The sequence below is a fragment of the Mauremys reevesii genome, linkage group 1, assembly GCF_016161935.1.
Source record: "Mauremys reevesii isolate NIE-2019 linkage group 1, ASM1616193v1, whole genome shotgun sequence".
Classification (NCBI taxonomy): domain Eukaryota; kingdom Metazoa; phylum Chordata; order Testudines; family Geoemydidae; genus Mauremys; species Mauremys reevesii.
In genome coordinates, this window is record NC_052623.1 from 161,007,485 (window position 1) to 161,029,774 (window position 22,290).

The 22,290-nt window shown below is 42.9% G+C and overlaps 1 protein-coding gene across 1 annotated transcript in view; it reads right to left on the reverse strand.

The window, feature by feature from the left end:
* Nucleotides 1–1,104: 1,104 nt before the first annotated feature.
* LOC120406777 (serine-rich adhesin for platelets-like) overlaps nucleotides 1,105–22,290 on the reverse strand; it is a 42,708-nt gene continuing 21,522 nt past the window's right edge. Inside the window, exons 12-22 of the mRNA XM_039541930.1 lie at nucleotides 20,292–20,864; nucleotides 19,374–20,042; nucleotides 18,256–18,501; nucleotides 15,653–15,765; nucleotides 14,063–14,282; nucleotides 10,349–10,486; nucleotides 9,933–10,070; nucleotides 8,448–8,531; nucleotides 7,695–7,807; nucleotides 5,254–5,452; nucleotides 1,105–3,705 (exon numbers count right to left, since the gene is read on the reverse strand). Coding sequence (XP_039397864.1) covers nucleotides 3,515–3,705; nucleotides 5,254–5,452; nucleotides 7,695–7,807; nucleotides 8,448–8,531; nucleotides 9,933–10,070; nucleotides 10,349–10,486; nucleotides 14,063–14,282; nucleotides 15,653–15,765; nucleotides 18,256–18,501; nucleotides 19,374–20,042; nucleotides 20,292–20,864 — 2,684 coding nt within the window. The 3' untranslated portion in view covers nucleotides 1,105–3,514. The remainder of the gene's footprint in view (nucleotides 3,706–5,253; nucleotides 5,453–7,694; nucleotides 7,808–8,447; nucleotides 8,532–9,932; nucleotides 10,071–10,348; nucleotides 10,487–14,062; nucleotides 14,283–15,652; nucleotides 15,766–18,255; nucleotides 18,502–19,373; nucleotides 20,043–20,291; nucleotides 20,865–22,290) is intronic.

Genomic DNA, 22,290 nt, shown 5'->3' on the forward strand with positions numbered 1-22,290 from the left:
GAGGAAATATCAAGACCTCTTAAGCATTACAGAATGGTATATTGGTGTGACTGAGTTGGTGAATCTTGAAAGGGTGAGTTCTCATTTGAATCCTAACTAAAGGACTTCAATACAGTCTGGTCTAATTTTTTAGAGAATTATGATTAATACATCTATTATTGGATTTGTCAGATTAGTTTATTCTTTCCTATAGCTAGAAGCATTTAATATGTATGATATATTAAAGTTATCATTTGTATTTATTAATGTTTTAATTTCCGATAATTATAAATACTTCATGTTGTGCTACATTTTATTTTGGGACATACACATTTTAAAATAAAAATAACCTACAGTTAGGGCTAAGTTTCTCCCCTTACAGGTGTGGGTTTATGAAACAGAGCAAAGTAGCTGCAGGTGTAGAGCCTAACTTGATTCTACTTGAAATTCAAGAGATTATCCCCTACCTCTGGAAGGGAAAAGAGTGGCTAATCCTCTTCTTGCCCCTGGGGAGTTCCTGGAGCCTGGTCCCCACAGTACAGCTGCAGAGAGGCTTTCATAGGGCTGGAGGGAATAGGGCCAGATCCACCAGATCTGGGTCCACTGCTTGTAAAAATGGCCGTGCTGATCTTGCGCAGAGAAATCACATCTCTGTATCTTGCCAACCTGGCTCTGCTGCTACTTAATAATTTCAGTCAAAACTTCCCCAAAATTGTACTGCAAAATAACAATAACAAACCCCTTAGAAATGCAAAATTGTAAAAATAGTATATTTATTTCTAACATATTTCTGGAAATCATTTAAAATAACAGGTCTTCAGAGAGTTTAACATATTTTACATATATGGTATCATAGAATTCTGTCATTTTATATTACAGTATAACCCAGCTGTACATACTCTTCCAATAAATATAATTTCCAGACACCAGAAAAACTGAAACTAAGAGTCATGTCCATTATTATTCATACCATATTTTAAAAAACAGAAAAAAATATTAACAGCAGTCAATGACCTTCATTTGTATTTGCAAAGCATAATACTCAAATGAGACTGCATTTACTGATAGAATGAATGGTAGGATGACCAGACAGCAAGTGTGAAACATCGGGACGGGAGTGGGGGATAATAGGAGCCTATATACAAAAAAGACCCCAAAATCAGGACTGTCCCTATAAAATTGGGACATCTTGTCACCCTAATGAATGGCTATGTACACATTCACAAATGATTCATGAGTATAGCACGTCATCAGGGTTATAAAGCCTGTAAAATAGTGGCCACAAATATTAATGTTAGTAAGTCTTCTTCTGTGGGGCTGGGTTGTGGCATATAGGCACAGTCTGAGTAGAAGGCAGTACAGCATATACTGCCCCAGGGATGCTCAGAAAGAGCTTGTGCCTCATGAGCAAAAGCCCTCGTCACAGATCCCTGCAAATATTACGCCTGCCAGGAGCACAAAATAGTGACACAAATTTGTGCAGAAAGATGCAGCAAACATGCAGTCATCCCTTCGTGATCACCATGGCCCCTTCTGGAATACCACTCTGTTGCTAATCTATGGAGGGCCTGGTAAGCAACCACTTGGAAGGATGGTACAGCCTGAACTCACTCACCCTATGTTCTGGGAAGCAAAGTCCCACAGGGTCTGTCTACACAGCATTTTGGAGCGAGTGGGCATGAGCCTCCCAGTCCAGGTCGACAAACTCAGGCTTATAGGGCTCACGCTCGCACTCTAAAATAGCAGTGTGAACATCTCTTTGAAGTTGCAGCTCGGACGCTGAAGCCCATACTCCTCACTAGCCTTCAGACCCCAAGCTCTTGCCTGAGCCACAGCTTCAAAACGCTGTCTATCCAGCTAATTTTAGACCTTCAGAATGCTGTGTAGACATACCCATACAGGTGTGACCCCCTCCATTTAGTTAATTGTATCTTAGTTCCTCCACGAGACACACTATCCGGCAAAAGAGGAGAGCCAGAGAAACAGCACTGAGAGGTCAAACTGACTTGGGATTTGGCCTCGTGAAAAGAAACTGGCTGCACCCATATAAAACAGTAAGAATAGATGTGCTGTCCCTTTGGACTGGGGTGTTCAGAAAGGCATTCAGCCATCTGGGGCAGTGCAGCTCTGCTTTCCTTCGAACTCTATCTAGGTTGTGCCCAAAAGACATGATGTAGCCTGTAAAAGAACAGGACCCATGCTGTTATGAAGAAATGAATTCCATTCTTTCTTAATTGACTGCTAACTTCTGAACTGAAGTCAGACCCCATTATTCAGAAATTCCACCCACCCACTATTTCACAGTAACACACATTCAGTAACAAATCATAGAACCAGGCGTTGGCTCACAGACAAAAGGAAATACAGATACAGACAAAATTAAGTCTATATGAAATACACAAATCATGGTGGAATAATTATTATTACTATTTATTAGTATGCTCAGTGCTGTAAAATACACAAAAAATGTAAACAAGCCCTGTTCCAAAGAGTTTACAATCTAGGTGTGATGAAGATAAGGAAAACTCTGTAAAATATTTTATGACTATAAAATATACAGGGTCTGATTTAATGCCTAGTGAAATCCCTGAGTCTTTCCATTGACTTCAATGGGCTTTGGATCAGGCTTATAAAGAGCAAAGTGAAATGAGATTATATGTCAAATTTTTGTCTAATCATTTCTAATAGGTAAAAATGGATGAGTTAATCTGTTCCTCCCCAGATCATCTTCCTTCCCTTTCAGTGGTATGTTAAAATTTTACATTTGGCAATTTCTTTTTAGATCACACATACATGTCTATTTAAAGTCAACATACTTTATAAGGATTTTATATGTTTATTGCAAACTGTGCTCATTGGTCAAAATGAAAGAAGATAATCATGGAGTTGTGTAGAGTATTCATATGTATAAGTTCATTAGAGATGTGCATAAGACATGTTGGTACATGCCAACCCACACTTTGTATAGTGAATTTATGTGATGGGTTGAAACTAAATGAATGTAATAAATGCACAGGCACACAAAGAGTCCAGTTCTGCCATTAGATGCATATATACAGCTCTCCTTGAAGTCAAGTATTTCCAAGAGCAAAATATGGACCATAATAGTGGGCTTCATCGTGTTTCCATTTAAGACAATAGGAATTTTGCTGGTGGTTTCTATAAAAGCATCAACTACTTTGTGTTTATAACTCTAACACCACATATCTAATCTATAACTGCCATTTATAGCCATTTCCTTTCCTTAGGTCACTAGCATAGAACTCCGAGCTCTGCCACAGACTTCTCAGGGTAGGTCACTTAGTCTCTCTGTGGCTCAGTTCCTCCTTAATAAAATGGGGATAATAGCACTTCCTAACCTCACCAAGTTGTTGTGAAGATAAATACATTAAAGATTGTGAGGCACTCAGGTTCAACTGTGATAGGGGGCACAGAGTGTCATATAAATACTTCAGATAAAAAGAGACATTAAAATCTCTCTATTCAATCTATTTTAAGGTAGTGAGTGAAATCATTTATAAGTCAAAGTGAAGGCTTAAAGGTAGTGGTAGGCAAAATTTCCCATGAGTCCTTTAGGTTCAAGCCAATATTCACCAGCCGTAGACCTCATCCAAAGGCACACTGACAGTATCAGCACAGCAAATATTAATGCAACTCCAAGTAGAACTCCAAGGACAATCACCGCTGTTTTCCAGGCCAGATTTGTTTCAGAAGATGTTGGGATTGCTGTAAATGGAAAATATATTTGAGAAATGCCAGCCTGAAATGTCAAAATTTGAAACCTTTAGAAAGCTCGGTGCATTAAATGACAACAGACACTTTGAAACTGAGCCGATGTTAAATACTACTGTGTTCATGCCCATCTCTTGGGGCCAGATTGTCATCAATGCCTCTCTGTACAGCTCCCTCCCCAGAGCTGTGACAGAAATGACCTGATCCAGCCCTTATACCAAATGCAAGATATGCACATGCTGTCCAACATTCAGTGTAGTCCATAGGAGTCTTTTCATTGATTTTAAGGGAGCCTACATCAGGTCCACAGAGGCGAATTCAGAGATGAGTCTAAGTGAGCTGAGAGAAAGTCTAAGTTAATGTAACCTGCCTCTTCTTTCAGATTCTTCAAAGTGTATCCTACACCAACATAGGGTCCAGCTGTGCAGTACTTACGTGAGTAGTTTTGTTCCTTCCAGAGAACTACTCTGTAAGTACGTACTTACCAGGCTAAGGAAGGGTTGTGGGACAACCCTTTATACTGCAGCATTTCATTTTTAAGTACTAGAAAAAAAGAGCAGCGGTTGGAAAGCAGCTCAGGGGGTCACATCATGGACCAAATATGGAGACTCTTCATGCCTCCTTCCACCCAAAGCCAACCATCTGTAGCACCAGAGCTGGCATACACTGCAACAAGGAGATCTATATTGTTTCCTTCCTTCCGTGTAAAGAGAGCCAGGATTTGCCCCATAGATCTTTAAATATAAGAATGTACCCCAGAATATTCTACTTTCATACTGCTGAGGAGCGGTATAAAGTGTTTAAAACAGAACAATAATCTACATTCCAGAGGGAATGTGCTGATGAAGAGGGGTGAGGTAGGGGGCCCAGGCTCATCCCCCACTTAGCTCTGAGCAAAGTCCCACCCCCGGCCTCCTCTCTTGGCCATGTTCGAGACATCAGTGTGCAGCAGCCACACGACCAGAGACCCTTGGCCCACACAGGAAGTAATGGGCTGGGGCACCCACATCCCTGCCCCCTGCTGGAGTCCTGGCTCTGCAGTCTGGGAGGAGAGGCCTGGCACTTCTCTGAGCCCCCCGCCTTGGCTGAAGCAGCAGCACGGGAGTGGGGGGGGGGTGGCATGCAGCCCAGATGCTGGGGCCTTCCAAAGGGAGCAGGAGCACTAGGGGCCCGCAGGACTGCCCTGCCTTGGCACCAGGGCCTGAGGTTGGCATGTCCCAGCACTTCCTTCCCTGGGTGCAGCCCTGAAAACCTGCCTGCAACTGGCTCTGCCCTCTGTCATTCTGAGCCATGCCCACAGGGCACCCTGCGCACCACCATCCTCATTCCCCCACTGAAGAGGGTCCTTTCCCTAGGCTCCCTCCTTAGGAAAATTCTGGTTGTGCCCCTGTGCTGATGTGAATGTTATTTGAAAAGTTAGCATAAAAAATATGCACCTTGTAGAAGGAAAGAATTATTTTTAACAATTTCTGTGCAGTGCATGAGATTAGATGCTTTCAGGCCCCTATGTCATAACTAATAAGACGTTTTAGTAACACTTACATTGTACGGTTACTTCAGTTTCATTACCAAACACGTTCTTTACTATTTTACTTAAATTTGCTTGAAGAGTATTTGCATCAATGGACTGTTGTCCTTGTAGTAGAGAAACAAAATAGGCGATCACACTCCCAGGTCTAAATCCAACCACTATGATATCAAAGCTGTTATCTCTCAGGCTGATTCGCATTTGATTAACAACCTGGAAAAATTTAAACCAACATTTGTTCCAAAATGTCAGAGGCAGAGCAAGAATTACCAGTAAATTTATTTTTTGTACACATCACCCTTTTAAGGCAAGACTTTTAGAATAAGAAATAATTGAATACATTTTTTTCCTATAGCACAAAATATTTATTCAAGGAAGGTTCTCTTGGTGATGTACGGTGCATGATTTAAAGTATGAAATCAGAACTCGATTTTTGGAGTAGCAATCTATAGTTAACTATCAGTCGGGAATTTGTATGCACTCAGTATCCTTCTTCACATTCTACCACATGTATATTGGAACCCAGCAGCACCTTACTGCTATAGTTACAAAGCACATATAAGATTTCTAAGGTTACTTTTAGGGTCCCTTCAGTCTTATTAGCTTGTACACCTTGACTTCAAGTGTGCTCATCCAATACGTACACATCCAATGGTAGAAGTTGGAAATAGGCGTTTAAAATGGATATGATAGTGCTACTAGTCTAGACAAATAGCATGTATAACTTGTAGAGCATTATTCACTTTGTGTCATTGTCACATAATCAAGAGCTGGACATTTCAGAATGACTGGGCAAAGGAGAGACAGGAGGAAAGATTCGTCTCAGAACCACTCCAGTATAAATCAAGCATAACCTCCATTGGCCATAACCTTTATTGGGGTGACTCCAGATTTACACTGGTGTACATAAAAATGCAATTTGGCCCAGTATTTCCTACCGGATAGAGGAAAAGTACTAGTAGTTCCCTTCCTTCTAGGCAGGCCTGATAAAAAATTGCTGTCAAAACTCTTCATTAAAGAAAATATTTCACAAAGTATCTGCTTTCCATGGAGAATTTTGATTTTTTTGTCGAAAAAACAAATGCCTAAATAATAAAAAAATTGGATTAGGAAATGCTGTTGTAGTGCCAGCTGGGAGTTGCCTCATGTCTGCATTCTCCTTTATGGGCCAGACTCTCCAGCTGGACTACATGTTCCATAATGCACCATGGCCAGGGACTCCCATAACACACTTCTTCCCAGCTCCAAGACCATCATGGGAGATGTAGTCCAACCAAAGAACCCGGCCTATAGAGGAGAATGGGAGCATGGGGAACTTGACTAGACTTCCCATGGGGCACCATGACAGCATTCCCAACCCAAAATATTTCACATTTTTGATAAAATTGTCCACAGAAATAGAAAACATTTTGTGACTTCAGAGGAGGGTCTTTCCCCAGCTTTGTCACTGTCTAATAATAATGATAATAATCACTATTGCCTTGAGAAAGTCATACAAGGCCTAATCCAAAGTTCATTGAAATCGGTAGAAAGACTCCCACTGTGTTTAGTGAACTTTGGATCATGCCCTTTAAAAAGTCAGTTTACCCCTCTATAAAATGGGGATGCTGATAACAACACTATATTAAGGTTCAGCTGATGTGGTAAGAAGGAATTAGTTACTGCTTGTAAAATACTTGGAAATTCTTGGGTGAAAGCTACAAAAGACACGCTAAGAATTCTTTTCTTTATTATTCAAATCAATGACAGTCTATCCCAACCTTGCAATATTTTCACTCTTCCAGCTGCCTCAGGCATGCAAGTCTTTTTGACAGGTGAATAAATTATCATTAGTTTTTACATTATCATCATGGCGAGGTGGAGTAGATTTTTTTACCTGCCTAGTATCTTTTTCATGACAATTTTGCTAAGCTGTTCTATGTTATGTAATGTTTCTGAACTCCCTTCCTCCTTTCTGCATTCCACCAGCACCCGCTCCGGTGCCTCAGCTGCCAGCGGAAGGCATTGGCCATGAGTTACAGTATTCTACCGGAATTAGTCAAAGCCTTATATCTTACAAATATTTTTTGCAGCATGACTTTAGAACACTATAATAGCTACTCCTATAGACATTTATCTAACAGGAATGAAAGAAAACAAAAGGGATGAGGAATTCCCCTCCTTTTTATTTAAAACTTTTTAAGTTCCCATTATTAAATTTGGTACATCTGAGAACTGAGCAGGCAGCCACAAGCTCCTTCTCAGCCCCAATGATTCTTTTTAGGCACATGCTTTGTGTATTATTTTCATTGCACAAGGAGGGGTAATTTTTTTCTGCTTAATCACATCAACATTTTCAGTGAGATACCAACCTCTGTGAATGACTCTGGGGCTCATAACAATATTATTAGTGCATTTCCAGATGACAAAGGAGGACAATTTACAAAATGATAAGCCATTAGAAAATCAAACTTACGTCTGTTGTGATGCTTTGGAACAAATTCTGATACCTTTGACTTTCAGAGTTATAAAGTTCAGGACCAAACACCAAGTTTTTGAACAAAATTTCACAAGCAAAAGCTTGTTTACCTGTGGGAGGAAAAAGAGGTAATAGATTCAAAGAATCCCTGACCTTCAATCCATCACTTGTGTCTTCTTGTTAGACTTTCCTATCTCATGTTATTAATTTATTATATTAATTGTATTTTAAAAGTAAAATAATTAAATAAAAACAAAGAAACTCATCAAGTCTGTTCATAGAATAGATTACCTAGTGTAATCCTCATCCCGCCCAAAACTTGTCCCACATCACAGTGGTTGCTGTTTGCTTATCATCCCTTGCTATCTTCTGTGACCATTTACAGTGAACTCAATGGCAACATTTCCTTTGATTTTAGTGGGAGCAAGATCAGGCTGTTAGTTCTGGATCCTTCAAGATGTGCACCATGCTGGGTGCTGAACACCCTCAACTCCCAGGAAGTAAATGGATAATCCCTACCCAAGAAGAAGACACTTTAGAAGCAATTGTCTTATTTAAAAATAAAGACAGGCTTAAAGTGAAGCTTTGGTGGAGGGAGCATTCACAACTACAGGCCAAAGAAACATGAACTTCGGGTGCTAGTTGAACTCACATACCAAAGTAGGGCATAAACTGTATACCAAAAACACTTGCTCCCATGTGGGATGTTACCCAGCAATCTGAAATGAATTAGGAATGCTTAAAACTTACTTGAGCATATCTGATCTTTGGAGTCAAGACAGTCATTATTTTGTGTTGAGCAAAGGTTGGCGCTGCTGAAGCAGAGAACAGGATCTGTAAAGTAAATAGCAAAACCAAGTTAAGTGATACACTTAGATACAGAAAGGAAATTCATGCCTTGGTAAAGGGTCATTGTAAGCTGTATATAACACATAAACACTCTGAGGCTTTAAGTAGGACAGAAATGGTATATATAAGCCTTGTTGTGGCCGTTTGTCCAGGTGTAAATTCCACCCAGTGGGAGAGATGATGGGAATTTCCAGTGGAATTATATGTCTGTAAAGCAGCTAGCACACTTTTAGGTGTGATCGCCCTAGGTATGGAAGAAAGCCTGTATAAAAAGGTTCTGTTTTTCATACAAAAATGACAGAGCTGAGGAACAAAATCCTCAGTCCAGCCTGTTGTAGCCGGCATGGAGTTATTTCCATTGATGCTACCACAATGTATGGGGAAGGCAGTGGATGCTCTCATGCTATTTCTTGAGAGTATCATGTCACCAATACCAGAGAACATATGGAATGGGAGATCCATTCTTTCTGGTGCATGAAAAGATGCAGCTGGATCACCTAGGGCTGGATCTCTCCATCTCATGTTAAGACCCACACCAGAGAGCTAATAGGGGAGGTAAGTTTCACAAGGTTCCTCCCACAAAGTTCCACCCAAATTTTTCCACTGGGCAGGTGGGGTGAGCCATGAGTCCTGATCTTAGGCCCTGCAGAGCCCATGGAATTCATGCACGTCCTAGAGGATCAGTGGGAAGTCAGGGCTAGCCACATGGAGGCCCTTCTGGCCTGGGGAACTGAAGTTCCAATGGAGCAGTGCTGCCAGGGCTTCTGCAACTAGCAGCAGTCCCCAGCAACCCTACCCATACCTCGTTAAAGAGAGTTTCTTGCTACAAAGGAGGTTCTGCAGGAAAGTTATTACAGCACCAGGAATTTTCTGGGACTCTGGGGGCCAGAGTGAGTGCCGTTATATGTCTCTCTTCATCCATTCCCACTCAGTGCAGAGCTGCCCAGTCCCCTCCCCCAGCCCACCTAATCTTCACCAAGTGGAGATCCCAGCCTTACACAGAACCCACCACGGGATCCTAGGTAGACTGGGGAAGGTGCCATGGATGTGTCTGAGCCCATCACTTCTACGTGGGAAGAAGAAGATGTGGGATGGGAGGACCCTGTCAGTGCACAGATCTGTGGGACATGATCTTCCCCTCAGTGTGGAGAAAACTTTCAGCCCCACATCCTATGCCTCTATCATACATAATAATAGCTTTGAGACTTCAGTGAGAATTCAGTGATCTCCAGGTAGACCATTTAGTATGACGCTTTTATGTGTAGAGAGTACAAAACAACGTTTTTGGTGAAATAAGTGTGGCCTGGGAGAATTTATTTGAGGTTTTTCAGCAACATATTGCAAAATAATGTTTTCCTCAGCACAAGTAAGCCAATATTCATTTACCTTTACATTGTCTTCCAGGATTTGTTGGATTCCCATCTTTTATTCCTGGATTACAGTTACATTCATAACTTCCTACAGTGTTGTTGCATGTGGCCAGGCGTGAACATGATGACGTGTTAGTAGCACATTCATTTATGTCTATAAGTTAAGAGAAGATCGTGTTTATAAACTGAGATCACATTTTCCCCCTTCTACTGTATAAAGTCAGATGGACACCATAATACACACGTGAGACTGAAAATTAATTTTTCACACTTGAAAAATCATTGTAGGGAAGATTTAAGCAAACAACTTCAGTTAATACAAATGTAAATGTAATCAGTTTGTTTTTACACATAAACTTGCATTGGTCTAATCAAGATCAGATTCATATCAGTGCACATCTCCAAAAGGGTATCATAGCCTTTCCTTCTTACCTTGGCAATCTTCCCCTGGTACACGGGGACTGTGGTCATAGAATCCATCCTTACACTTACAGGAATAAGTTGCCTCTTCAGGGATGCATGAGGCATGTTCAGAACAGACTTTTGGTACTGTTTCACAGCTGTTTGCCGCTGTAATAAAGTAAATATTTGCCATATTAAACGCCTCTTGGAAAAAATGAAAATATTAGTGCTGACCAAAAAACAGAAATGCCATTTCACAAGAAATTCTGATATTTCAAAATTTCCTTTCATTCCAAATCAAAAGGAAAAGTTGACATTTCATGTGAAATGAAATTTAAAAAAAAAAATTCATTTCAGAAGTAGCAATGCAACCTTATCAAAACATTTCATTTCAGTAAGATGAAAGCTCTTCTTTGTGACTTTATTGTTTTAACATATTATACTTATAATTATATTATAGTATATTATTATTTCTGAGGGAATTCTGTGCCCAAAAAATTAAAATTACATGCACGATATTTTAAAATTCTGAAAAATTCTGCAAATGTTAGTTGTCAATAAATAAATATGCCTCCAGCATGGCAGTGGGGAGCACAGGCCACTGGCTGCATTGAGGTGGGAGATCATGCTGAAGTCCCCACCTCCCCCAACACAGTGCAAGGGCCAGGCCTGGCCCAGAAACACCTTGGAGCCCTGCCCCTCTGCGCCAGGCACACCAGGTGTGAATGAGCAGGCTCAGCCCAGCAGGATCCAAGTATGGAGGGGCTTAGTGTGGGAGGAATCCAGGTGTGGGATGAGAGGTTTCTGTGTGGGGCAATCTTGTGCGAGCAGCTCAGTGGGAGATTTGGATGCACAGGACTCATTGGGGGGTTCTGGGTGCAGGGGCAATGGGACTCTGCAGGGGATCCAGGTAAAGGTGGTTGGTGCTCAGTGGGAGGGTCTGGGTGTGGGGAAATGAGGCTCGGGGGGGGTCTGGGTGTCGGGGACTTAGTGGGGGGTTCGGGTGCTGGGGGAGTGGGGCTTGATGGCGGGGGTTCCAGGTGCAGCTGGATGGAGCTCAATGGAGTGGGAGTCTGTGGGGGGGGGGCTCATTGGAGGAGATCTGGTGTAGTGGGGTAGGGCTTGTCAGGATGAGGGTTAAATGGGTCTACTTAACAAGGAAGTCCCAGCTGCTGCTGAGGCCCCCGCTTCCTCCCAGGATTCCCCTATTCCTTTTTCTTCCCCATCTCATCTCCCTCCCGCTCTGCCCCATGCCCCATCCCCCCCCACTCCCACATTCCTTTCCCCTGCCCTATTCCACCCCCTTCCTTCTCCATTGCCTCTTACACTCACCCACTCACCCCTCCTACCCTCATTTCCCCTGCTCCCCTTACCCAGCCCCACCGTGGGCACTCACTGTTGCACAGAAAACAGGAAGGTTCCGAGCACACATAAGGGGAGCACAACTGGCAGTAGGACCCAGGTAGGTGGCCTTCAGCTGCAGAGTTAGCAGAGCTGAGAGGCAGCCTCCTTCAGCTGGGCAGCTCTGCACTTGCAGAAATAGGGGGCAGTGGCACATAACCTAGTATGCCCCCCATGCCTTGCCTCTATTTGGGGATGCAATCCCCACCCCCAAAATGCACCTATAGTCATCTCTGCTCCCCTCCCCCATGCGTGGCTTCCCTTTGCTTCTCTGCAGGGTGGAGAGGCATTTTCTGCAGACATGCAGTCCCGCAGAATTCCCCCAGTAGTGATATTATATTTATTATATTAAAGACAAAATGATAATGTCAAAACCAAGACTTTGACATTACCAAAATTAAACATTTTGTTAATTTTTCCTCAAAAATGTCAATAAAATTGATAGGTTCCTATGAAACATTTCAATTTTGTTGAAGCAGCATTTTCTGATGAAAAACTGTTTAGTCAGAAAATTTTTGACCAGCTCTAGTGCTGACGCTAATGACAACCAACTTCTATTATTAAAGCTAACATCATACAGGAGTATTTCCAACTGAAGAGATGGCACGCATGCTCTTGTATTATTTTCATGTCACGTTTGGTTTTTATTTCTGAAAAACCAGAAGCATTGGTTGCACTCTTTCCTTTGTTTTATTTTTTAAGGCAACCAGTTACTATAAGATACTGTCTGTAACATGCATTTTCCTGCCATTTCCTAGAGAATAACTCAGGAGGTAGTAGCCAAAAATGTTCAAACATTGGTTCCTAAATCTATATTTAGACACCTACATAAAAATGGCCTGATTTTGAGAGATGCTTAGCAATGGGTGATGTGGGAGAATGGGAGCTGTGAGTGCTCAATATTCTGAACATCAGGCCACCTTATTTGGGTGCCACGGGGCCCAGTCCTGCAAACACTTACTGCCGCGTGTTTACAAATTGTATGTCCTAGTGAAGTGCATTGAGTGCAATAAGACTGTTCATGAAAGAAAACATGACACATTGCAGTACCCGTTTGCAGCATCAAACACTTAATCTGGATTTGGGGGCATAACTTTAGGCGTCCAATCTTGGCATTTTGGGCCATAATTTCACGGGATTACTCATGTGGATAGAGTCAATACAAGCATAAGCAGTTGCAGCATTGACTCTTTAGTCACTGCTTTGGCAAGAATAACGAAGTAAAATTACCTAAACACTGACCAGTTTAACTCCTAGGGCACAGATAACGTAGTAAAGGTAGATCTTCTGCAGAAGAAAGAGTTTGGGAGACTTTTGCCTCCCTCCTCCTCCCCCCACAACTCCTCTGCCATATTGAATAACAGGGTGCACGGCATGAACAAAAACAGTGAAAGGTACAATTACTGGCATCATTAATCGTACTTGAAAGAGAAGGGCGTGGATCAGCCTGGACAGCTAGATTTCTAGCTCTGCCTTCACCCGGAAATTCCCTTAATGCCTCTTGGAAAGGTAGGAAATATAGAAATGTAACATTCAGAGGCATTGTGCTTCCACCATTGTGAGTCCTCTAACTGATGTAGACATGCTCCAACATGAAGCAATTAAAGAAACTTCTGAGAATAACGTCATATAGCTATGTACTTCAGCCAGTGAGCTTAGCAATATGGCAAGAAGCAAATCTTCCAAAATTAAAATGTAAGAGCCACTCTAAAAATATTCACATTTACTTTGTAAAAGTAGCCCGGCTGTTAATTTTGTCTGTCAGTGAAGTGAAGGAAACAATGCTCCCAGCAATTGGAAAATTCATACAATCTGGAAGTATTTTTATTAATCAAATACCAAACACAGACACAGTTTGTTATCTCGCTTTAAGCTGATGAGCATTGTATTGTTATCAATGTTACTTAAAAGTGGCACTGGCTACGTTCTCAAATCAATGTTTGTGGTTTTAGCCAAATGTGTAATACTAGCACTTGCACGGCTAGTAGGCTAAAGGCGCTCTTGTGCTTTTAAGATGCCTTTCTGGGGGCTTTGCGAAAGGCTCATCATCCCATTGAATCCTTGGAAAATGTGCAGTGTCCTCGCTGCTCTGCCCCTAGCACTCGATCTCATGCCCACTGTATCTACAGAGGTCTTTCCACTCAGATCAGTGGCTATTGGACTGGGTCTGCATTTTCTTATGGGTTTTTGAACATCTGAAATAAGGAATAAGTCTCCTTGTGTATTGGGTCCTAAATTCAGAAATCCCACTATAACAGTTTTTACAGGTAAGTCACTGTCATTGGTAAACACAGTAATCGCAGAGTATACCAGAAAGAGATTCCTGTAAGCACTGGGCCATACCTTTTATAAAAGTGCTGTTGAAGTCCACTCGCCCCAGAGCACTTTTGTTCAGGGCTTTTATTAAAGCATCGAAGACCGTTGTTTGTATTAAGTTTTGTTGCACAGGCATCACCATGTTGAAGAGCACAGTCACGCTGCCATTGCTAAGACTGTCAATTACTATACGCATTTTCCGCATGTCAAATAAGTTTTTGAACTCGCCTGTCAATTTTCCCCCTATCTGTAAAATGAAAAGTAACAATCAATCTGATTTTCTTTCACCTTCATAAATTCTTAAACCAACTTTTTTTGTTTCATAACCTTTCATAAGAGTCACCGATAAAAAAATAACCCGTGTATAGGAATCAGTTCTGTTTCCCAAAGCATTTTATAGACCTTTCAGTTTTAAATGTAACTGATGAACTGCCAATAAAGGAATAAAATAAGCCAAATAATGTAAAACCTTCCTTATTCATTTACCTGTGGTGGTATTTAAAACTCTAAAAATAAAACAAAATTCCCCGTTCTGGGGGAAACGGGCAAGAGGAACAGAAAAAACAGTGTTTCACCATGTGATTCCCATTTTAGCCTTATCTACACAAGTGAATGGAACCATTTTTAATTAAACTGACAATTAGGACATCTCCACTGTAAGCACCAGTGTTGCGGTGGGGCCACATGAGCCATGATAATTTAGGCGTAGGTCTGTTGCAGTTTTCTGCTGCATTCATCCAGCAGGGTACTGCACCATGACAGTCAAAGCCACTCTGCAGGAGTCAGGATCCAAAATCCGGGAAAGGGCAAGTTGCTGCAGGATGGAGGGGCAGCCACTGTTTACAGCAGGATCCCTCCCATTACTGCTGACTCCATCAGAATTAATTTACATGCTTTCTCCTTCCACCCCGTGCAACCAGGAGCGGCTCTAGGAATTTGGCCGCTCCGGGGGACCTCTTGCAGACGTGCCTGCAGAGGGTGCGCTGGTCCCGCGGCGCCTGTGGAGCATCCGCAGGCACGCCTGCGGGAGGTCCACCCAAGCCGTGGGACCAGCGAACCCTCCGCAGTCATGCCTGCGGGAGGTCCACCCGAGCCGTGGGACCAGCGAACCCTCCGCAGTTATGCCTGCGGGAGGTCTGCTGGTCCCGCGGCGCCGGGGGGCCTCCCGCAGGCATGACTGCAGAAGGTCCGCCGGAGCCGCCTGCCGCCCTCCCGGCAAAATGCCGCCCCAAGCGCGCGCTTGGCGCGCTGGGGTCTGGAGCTGGCCCTGCATGCAACCCATCTCTGAGGGGAGATCCAGACACAGCAGCCAACAGGGAAGCTCTTAGTAGCATGGTTCTTGCAGAAGCTGTGTTACCAAAGGATCAGACTGAGATGGAAGCTAGTGGGAAAATATGGGGCCTCTTCCCAGATGGCCCTGGCCTTCCGAGATCCCAGAGTTTTAGGTGGCTCTCAGGGGGTCTGTGGGTTTGGGAGGCCTAACCCTCTGCTACTTCACCAGTGCAGAAAATCCCCCTGACACTCCTCCAGAAGAATGTCACAAACTGTCCTCTAGGCAGTAGTAAGCAGTGTAGGGAATGATAAAGCCCATAGATATTTTGAAGCAATGAGTGGTACCTCGTCAGTGAAATTCTTTTCGAAGTCTTTAAATGCTGCACTTGATTTGTTTCTGTACTGAGGGTTGAACACTTTATCTATCAACCTGGTTTGTCCTTTGAAGTTTTTGGATGCTGTAAAGAAATAGAACATATTAAACGTTATCCCCGAAGGATTAACCTACTGACATTGATGCACTGGATTTACTAGATTGAGCAAAAAATAATCTTGGACCGCCACAATCAGCCTAACCTGTGGGACACTTTGGAAGGCACAAAGCAGTGGTCCCCAACGTGGTGCCGCGGGCGCCATGGCACCTGCCGGAGCATTTATGTGCGCCCGCCTAGTGCCCAGCAGGGGAGAGAAGCCGGGGCCCCGCGCCTGCCAGGGACAGAGAAATCCAGGGCTGCAGGCTGCGGGCGCCGGTATTCTCTGTCCCCGGCAGGCACCGGGCCACAGCTTCTCTCCGGCTTTGAAGCCGGAGAGAAGCCACAGCCCTGCCCCTGCCAGGGACAGAGAACTCCAGGGCTGCAGGTGCCAGTGTTCTCGGTCCCCGGCAGGAGCGGGGCCGCGGCTTAAGCCAGAGAGAAGCTGGGGCCCTGCGCCTACCGGGAACAGAGAACTCCGGGGCTGCAGTCTTCATTCTATGTTAAAGTAAGAATAATAAATATATTTGGACCAGCAGTTCAACAATGTTTTACTTTTTAAAAATAAATAAGATGAAAACTGTTTATGATATTTATTTTGTAAAAACTCCTTAATTTTTCTTACAGGTAGATAAAAAAGAGCAAATTCACATGGTAAGGTGAAAGAGTAATTGCCGAATAATTTAATTAATACCTAGGTCAGCCTTGTAGGAACTGATTTTCAGAAGTATAGTGCACCTGCGATTTCATCTGAAGTCAGTACGTTCTTGGCACCTCTAAGGACTTGTCTGCATGAGACGTTAGAATGCAGCAAGCCAGGGTGTGAATCTACAGCTTGCCGGGCAGTAACGTCCCACATGGACACTGGTACAGCAGCACTCTAAAAGTTCTGTAACGCACTTTCATTTCAAACAGCAGTACCTCAAAGCCCATTACAGCACATTCAGTGCACAATAGCAGTGCCCACTTGGGATGTTACTGTGCAGCAATCTAGTGTGCTGCAGATTCACACCCTGGCTTGCTGCCCACTAATATTCTGTGTAGACAAGCTCTAAGAGTCAGACCCACAGTTACCTGCCTTGTCCCTGGAATTACACATAAGGAACGATGTATTGTAATTCATATGAAAAGTCTTATGACAATGATACACTAGAGTATTATGATGATCATAGAATATCAGGGTTGGAAGGGACCTCAAGAGGTCATCTAGTCCAACCCCCTGCTCAAAGCAGGATCAATCCCCTGACAGATTTTGGCCCCAGAACCCTAAATGGCCCCCTTAAGGATTGAACTCACACCCCTAAGTTTAGTAGGCCAATGCTCAAACCACTGAGCTATTCCTCCCCTCAGATGAACAGAATATAAATATACAAGAATGAAAAACTGTTACATGATGCTACTTGTGTGTCTAAGGTGGTAGAAATTTTGTACTATTTCATCATTCCTAGGCATAAAATTAATAATAATAATAATAATAATAATAATAATAATAATAAAAACATAGGGGCACAGTTAAGATGGCTCATGCAACATTAACTTCGGCATTACCTTACTTTTGAGTGTTGAATTTGTAACAAATACTCAATGTATTTTTTGTACAGAATTCTTTATTTAAGTGCCGACTGCAAAATTATACAGAATAACTCCTGCTTAAGCAAGTAGTCCTCTTGAAGTCAATGGGATGAGGCACATAAATAAGTACTATTCACATGAGTAAAGGTTACAGAAGTAGACTCTAATCCAGATGTGAGCAAACTATGGCCCAGGGGCTGCATCCGGCCCTTCAGACATTTTAATCCAGCCCTCAAGCTCCAGCCAGGGAGTGGGGTCTGGGGCTTGCCCCACTCCAGCTGGGGAGTGGAATCAGAGGTTTGCCCCACTCTGCGCATGCTGGGGCTCTGTGCAGCTCCTGGAAACAGCAGCACGTCCCCCCTCCGCCTCCTATGCTTAGGGGCAGCCAGAGGGCTCCGCACACTGCCCCTGCAGCTCCCTCTGGCCGGCAACCATGGCCAATGGGAGTTGCAGGGGCAGCACCTGCAGACGGGACAGCGTGCAGAGCTGCCTGGCTGCACCTCCGCATAGGAGCCGGAGTGAGGACATGCCGCTGCTTCCAGGAGCTGCTTGACGTATGTGTCGCCTGGAGCCTGCACCCCTGACCCCCTCCTGTGCCCCAACCCCCTGCCCCAGCTCTGATTCCCTTCCCACCCTCCAAACTCCTTGGTACCAGCCCGGAGCACCCTTCTGCATCCCCAACCCCTCATCCCCAGCCCCCCACAGAACCCGTACCCCCAGCCAAAGCCCTCACCCGCTCCCGCACCCCAACCCCCAATTTTGTGAGCATTCATGGCCCACCATACAATTTCCATACCCAGATGTGGCCCTTAGGCCAAAACGTTTGCCCACCCCTCCTCTAATCATATCTAAAAAAAAATATCTTATGAGTTATTAATAAAAATGATTAGATTATCAAGGAAATACCTGTCTGAACTGTCATTGAAGTACTGGTCTTCTTACCACAGTTTAAAACCTCCACAGATATTATGTATTCCTGGCCAGGAAGCAAATGTTCATATGCTATGCTTGTTTTATATGTAGTGTTTTTTTTCACTGCTTCATCTCCGAACAGAGAAGCTGTATAAGCTATACCGCCACCTTGAGGTGTCCAATTGAATTGTATCATGTCACTGGTTACATTCTCAAGTTGTATGGAAAAATCAAGCGAAGCTATAAACAAAAAGATCAATTTTCTGTAAGTGACACATTTACCCACATCTGTGATGCTAAAAATAAATACTTATGAAAATTAAACATTGTTATTAAATGATTTCTTATGTAAGGACAATTTAATACTTTGGGGATTTTCTAGGCTACTGTTAAGGGACAAATATGCACATGCATGTCTCCCATTGAATCAAACCACAGCTCTGTGCACCTACCTGCAGGTAGAATCCAGCCCCAAGCTCTTTGTCTCCCCCAAAGCTGGAAGGTAACTATTTCCTCTAAAAATGTAAATTACATTCTAAAATATTAACTTGCATTATCTGCTATATCCAAAAGAAAGTTGCATTCTTTTTTAATCTCTCACCGCAAATTAAAGATTGCTTCGCTGATAACCATAATCAGAAGCGGACAGATGGCCCTAAAACACACTCTGATCTCATAATCATGGCAGTTTTTTTAAAAAAGTAGTCAAGAATCCGAAAAGCTCACAGCGAATTCTATCATGCTAATGTATATACAGATTATGGTCATGGACATTGCGCAATTCTGCATTATAACAACAGTCACAGCTCCCAACATGCAGCTTTATCTGGGCAGACAGACATTTTTGTCCATGTCAAGCCCTTCTGCACTCACTGTGGCTCTGCACAGGTTCAGGGAGGGACTCTCGTCACAGATCTAATCATGCATTAGAGCCTTAAACATAATTGAAACCAGTATAGCTTCTATAGGATTTTTGGATCATTCTTTCCTAAAGCCATACTTTACTAGACATGTTACTTCCCAGTTAAAGTACCTAGTAAACATAGAATTATATTTTCATAGCTTATATCACAATTTCTTTTTCTTTTACTGTGCAATATTAATTAACTCACTGCAAGCTCCTGATGTGGTAGTTAAAATAGGATTTGTTGTAGATCCTGTAACTATAACTGTAGACCTTGTCATCCTGCTGAAAGTATCTGGAGATGTTACAATCGTAGACCTGTATGGAGGTGTCACAGAGATTGTAGAAAATCTTGTTGGCATTTTTGTGGTTGAACTCACAGAATTAGTGCTGGGTTTCACAATCATAGTTACTTTGCTTGTATCAGTAGATGATGTACCCGATGAACCTGTAGAAATTCTCTCTGTGGAAGAAGCTGTAGACGATAAGGATAGTGGTGTGCTGGAAGCAGGAGACGGTGTTCTTGTGGTGTCCACACTAGTAATTGTGGAAGGGGCTGTAGATATGTCATTAGTGTCCGTAGTAGCAGAAGGCCTTGAGGTGCCATTTGTTAGCACTTCATTAGACACGGGAGCTGCAGTGGACTGCGTCGCAATTGTTTCTAAGGGGGTAGTCAGAGTTGCTCTGGAAGTATCAGTAGATGATGTACCTGATGAACCTGTAGAAATTCTCTCTGTAGAAGAAGCTGTAGACGATAAGGATAGTGGTGTGCTGGAAGCAGGAGACGGTGTTCTTGTGGTGTCCACACTAGTAATTGTGGAAGGGGCTGTAGATATGTCATTAGTGTCCGTAGTAGCAGAAGGCCTGGAGGTGCCATTTGTTAGCACTTCATTAGACACGGAGCTGCAATTCCTAAGGGTAGTCAGAGTTGCTCTGGAAGTATCAGTAGATGATGTACCTGATGAACCTGTAGAAATTCTCTCTGTGGAAGAAGCTGTAGACAATAAGGATATTGGTGTGCTGGAAGCAGGAGAGGGTGTTTTTGTGGTGTCCACCCTAGTAATTGTGGAAGGGGCTGTAGATATGTCATTAGTGTCCGTAGTAGCAGAAGGCCTGGAGGTGCCATTTGTTAGCATTTCATTAGACACGGGAGCTGCAGTGGACTGCATCGCAGTTGTTCCTAAGGGGGTAGTTTCCAGGGATGTATTATTTACAGAATATGTATTTGTGGATTTTGTAGCTACTGATGAAGATACTGGCAAAGTTACACGTGTTTCAGTGATGGCGGGTGTTGAAAAATGTGTCTCTGTAGTTGCTATTGTGTCTGTATATACTGGCGTTGTTTTTTCTGTGGGAGTACTTTTACCTATTTCAGTACTTGTAATTATAGTATTGCCAGTAGGACTGATAAGTGTTATGTTACCTGTGGGCACTTTACTCACAGTATTCGTTGAAGTGACTTCAATTGTAGGTTGAAGTGTAGTAGTTATTAAGGAAGTAATTAAATTTGTTAAATCTACTGTGGTTGGATATATGACTGATGTAGATTGTGGACTCAGCACTGGTAACGGAACTGTCGTGTTTATAGAAGTTGCAGGTGCAGTTTCAGATTCTTGTGTGGGGCTAATGCTTTCAACAGATGGCTTTGATGTAGATGGCTGTCTTGATGGTGCAGTTGTCACAGGCTCTACAGCTGGTTCTATTATAGAAAAAATAAGGCAACATTAAAATGAGAGATGGAGAACATCATTTTTAAATCATACTGAAATGGAATTTCTTTTGCCAATCAAAGTTGCCGTCCATTTACTCAAGCACAATCATGCAGGGCTAGATTGTTCCCTTGTCTTACTCAGCTAAGCAGGGGAATAAGGAGGAGTAAGGGCCACCCACCCCTTTGCACAACCTCCCTGGATCTTGGGCCTGGGTCTCATGCAGAGTGCAGCCTCTGCTTTCTGGATCATTGCCCCACCAAGAAAGCGGGTAGGGAATAGACAGAGTTTTGACTCCACCGGCCCTACTTGCTGTTGAGAGTAGATGGCGAGCTGCTCTGGGGAAGTAAACTCACCATTTCAAGGGCTGTAGTAACTGAATTTTCCCTGTAGCAAGATGAAATCAGGGCAGGAATTGTGAAGCTCTGTGCCACAATTCCTTTCCAGGGCTTTTCCTGGGGCCATAGTTATGCATTACACCTTACTCAGGACTGGGACTAATAGCTCAGTCTGATCCACAGTTTTTCCCCAGTTGTGTAGTTCCCAGTACTCTGGTTGGTTCTGTCTATCTAACTTGCAGGGTCATCATGCAGTTATTTCTCAGCAACTGTACAGAATGTGAATCTCTGTAACTCTGATTGGCTCACAACTATTATTTGTTAAGATAAAGGTGAAGCAGAAGAATTCCACAATGTAGATGAAAGAGAAGAAAAGAAAATAGGGCTGTGAAGCTGCTGGAAGGGAAAGTGCTTTTTATATGTTTTAAGGCAATATAATAACTTGAGAGTTGCTTACTATTAATTATGTACTAAACAAAGGGTTCAACCTCAGAGTTTATATACCCAAAATATAGTCCTTGTGTTGTAAACAGGAATCACTCTTCAGTTACCATTGGGATATGACTATGGACCCAATCCTACATAACTTTACTCTTATAAATAATTCTTTATGCAGCCAATTTGAAGCCATGTCCCTGTCTCTTAAATCTGGATTAATCTTTCTTCCCTTTTAAAGGACCCACATATTTCTAAAGTCCACCTGGGCCAGACTGTGAATTTCCATTAAAGCATTTCTCTTGAGGAGAAGGCGAGTGTTGTGTTAAGATGCTGCAGTGGCATTTGGGAGAGGGGAGTCAAAACTGGCTCTTCTACAAACTTCATGTGCAAATTACTTCATCTCTCTTTGCCTCAGTTCCCCATTTGTTAAATGGAGATAATGATACTTCCTTTCTCCTACCCTTTATCTGTCTTCTCCATTTAATCCCCAGTCCTGCAAACCCTTAGTAAACAAACGACTCATTCCATTGTACTCTGTTTCAATTGGACAACACTGCTTCAATTCACCACACTGGGGAGTGTCAGAGAGGCAAGGCCTTAGAGTGTATGTCCTTCAGGGCAGTGAACATTTCCCTCTTAT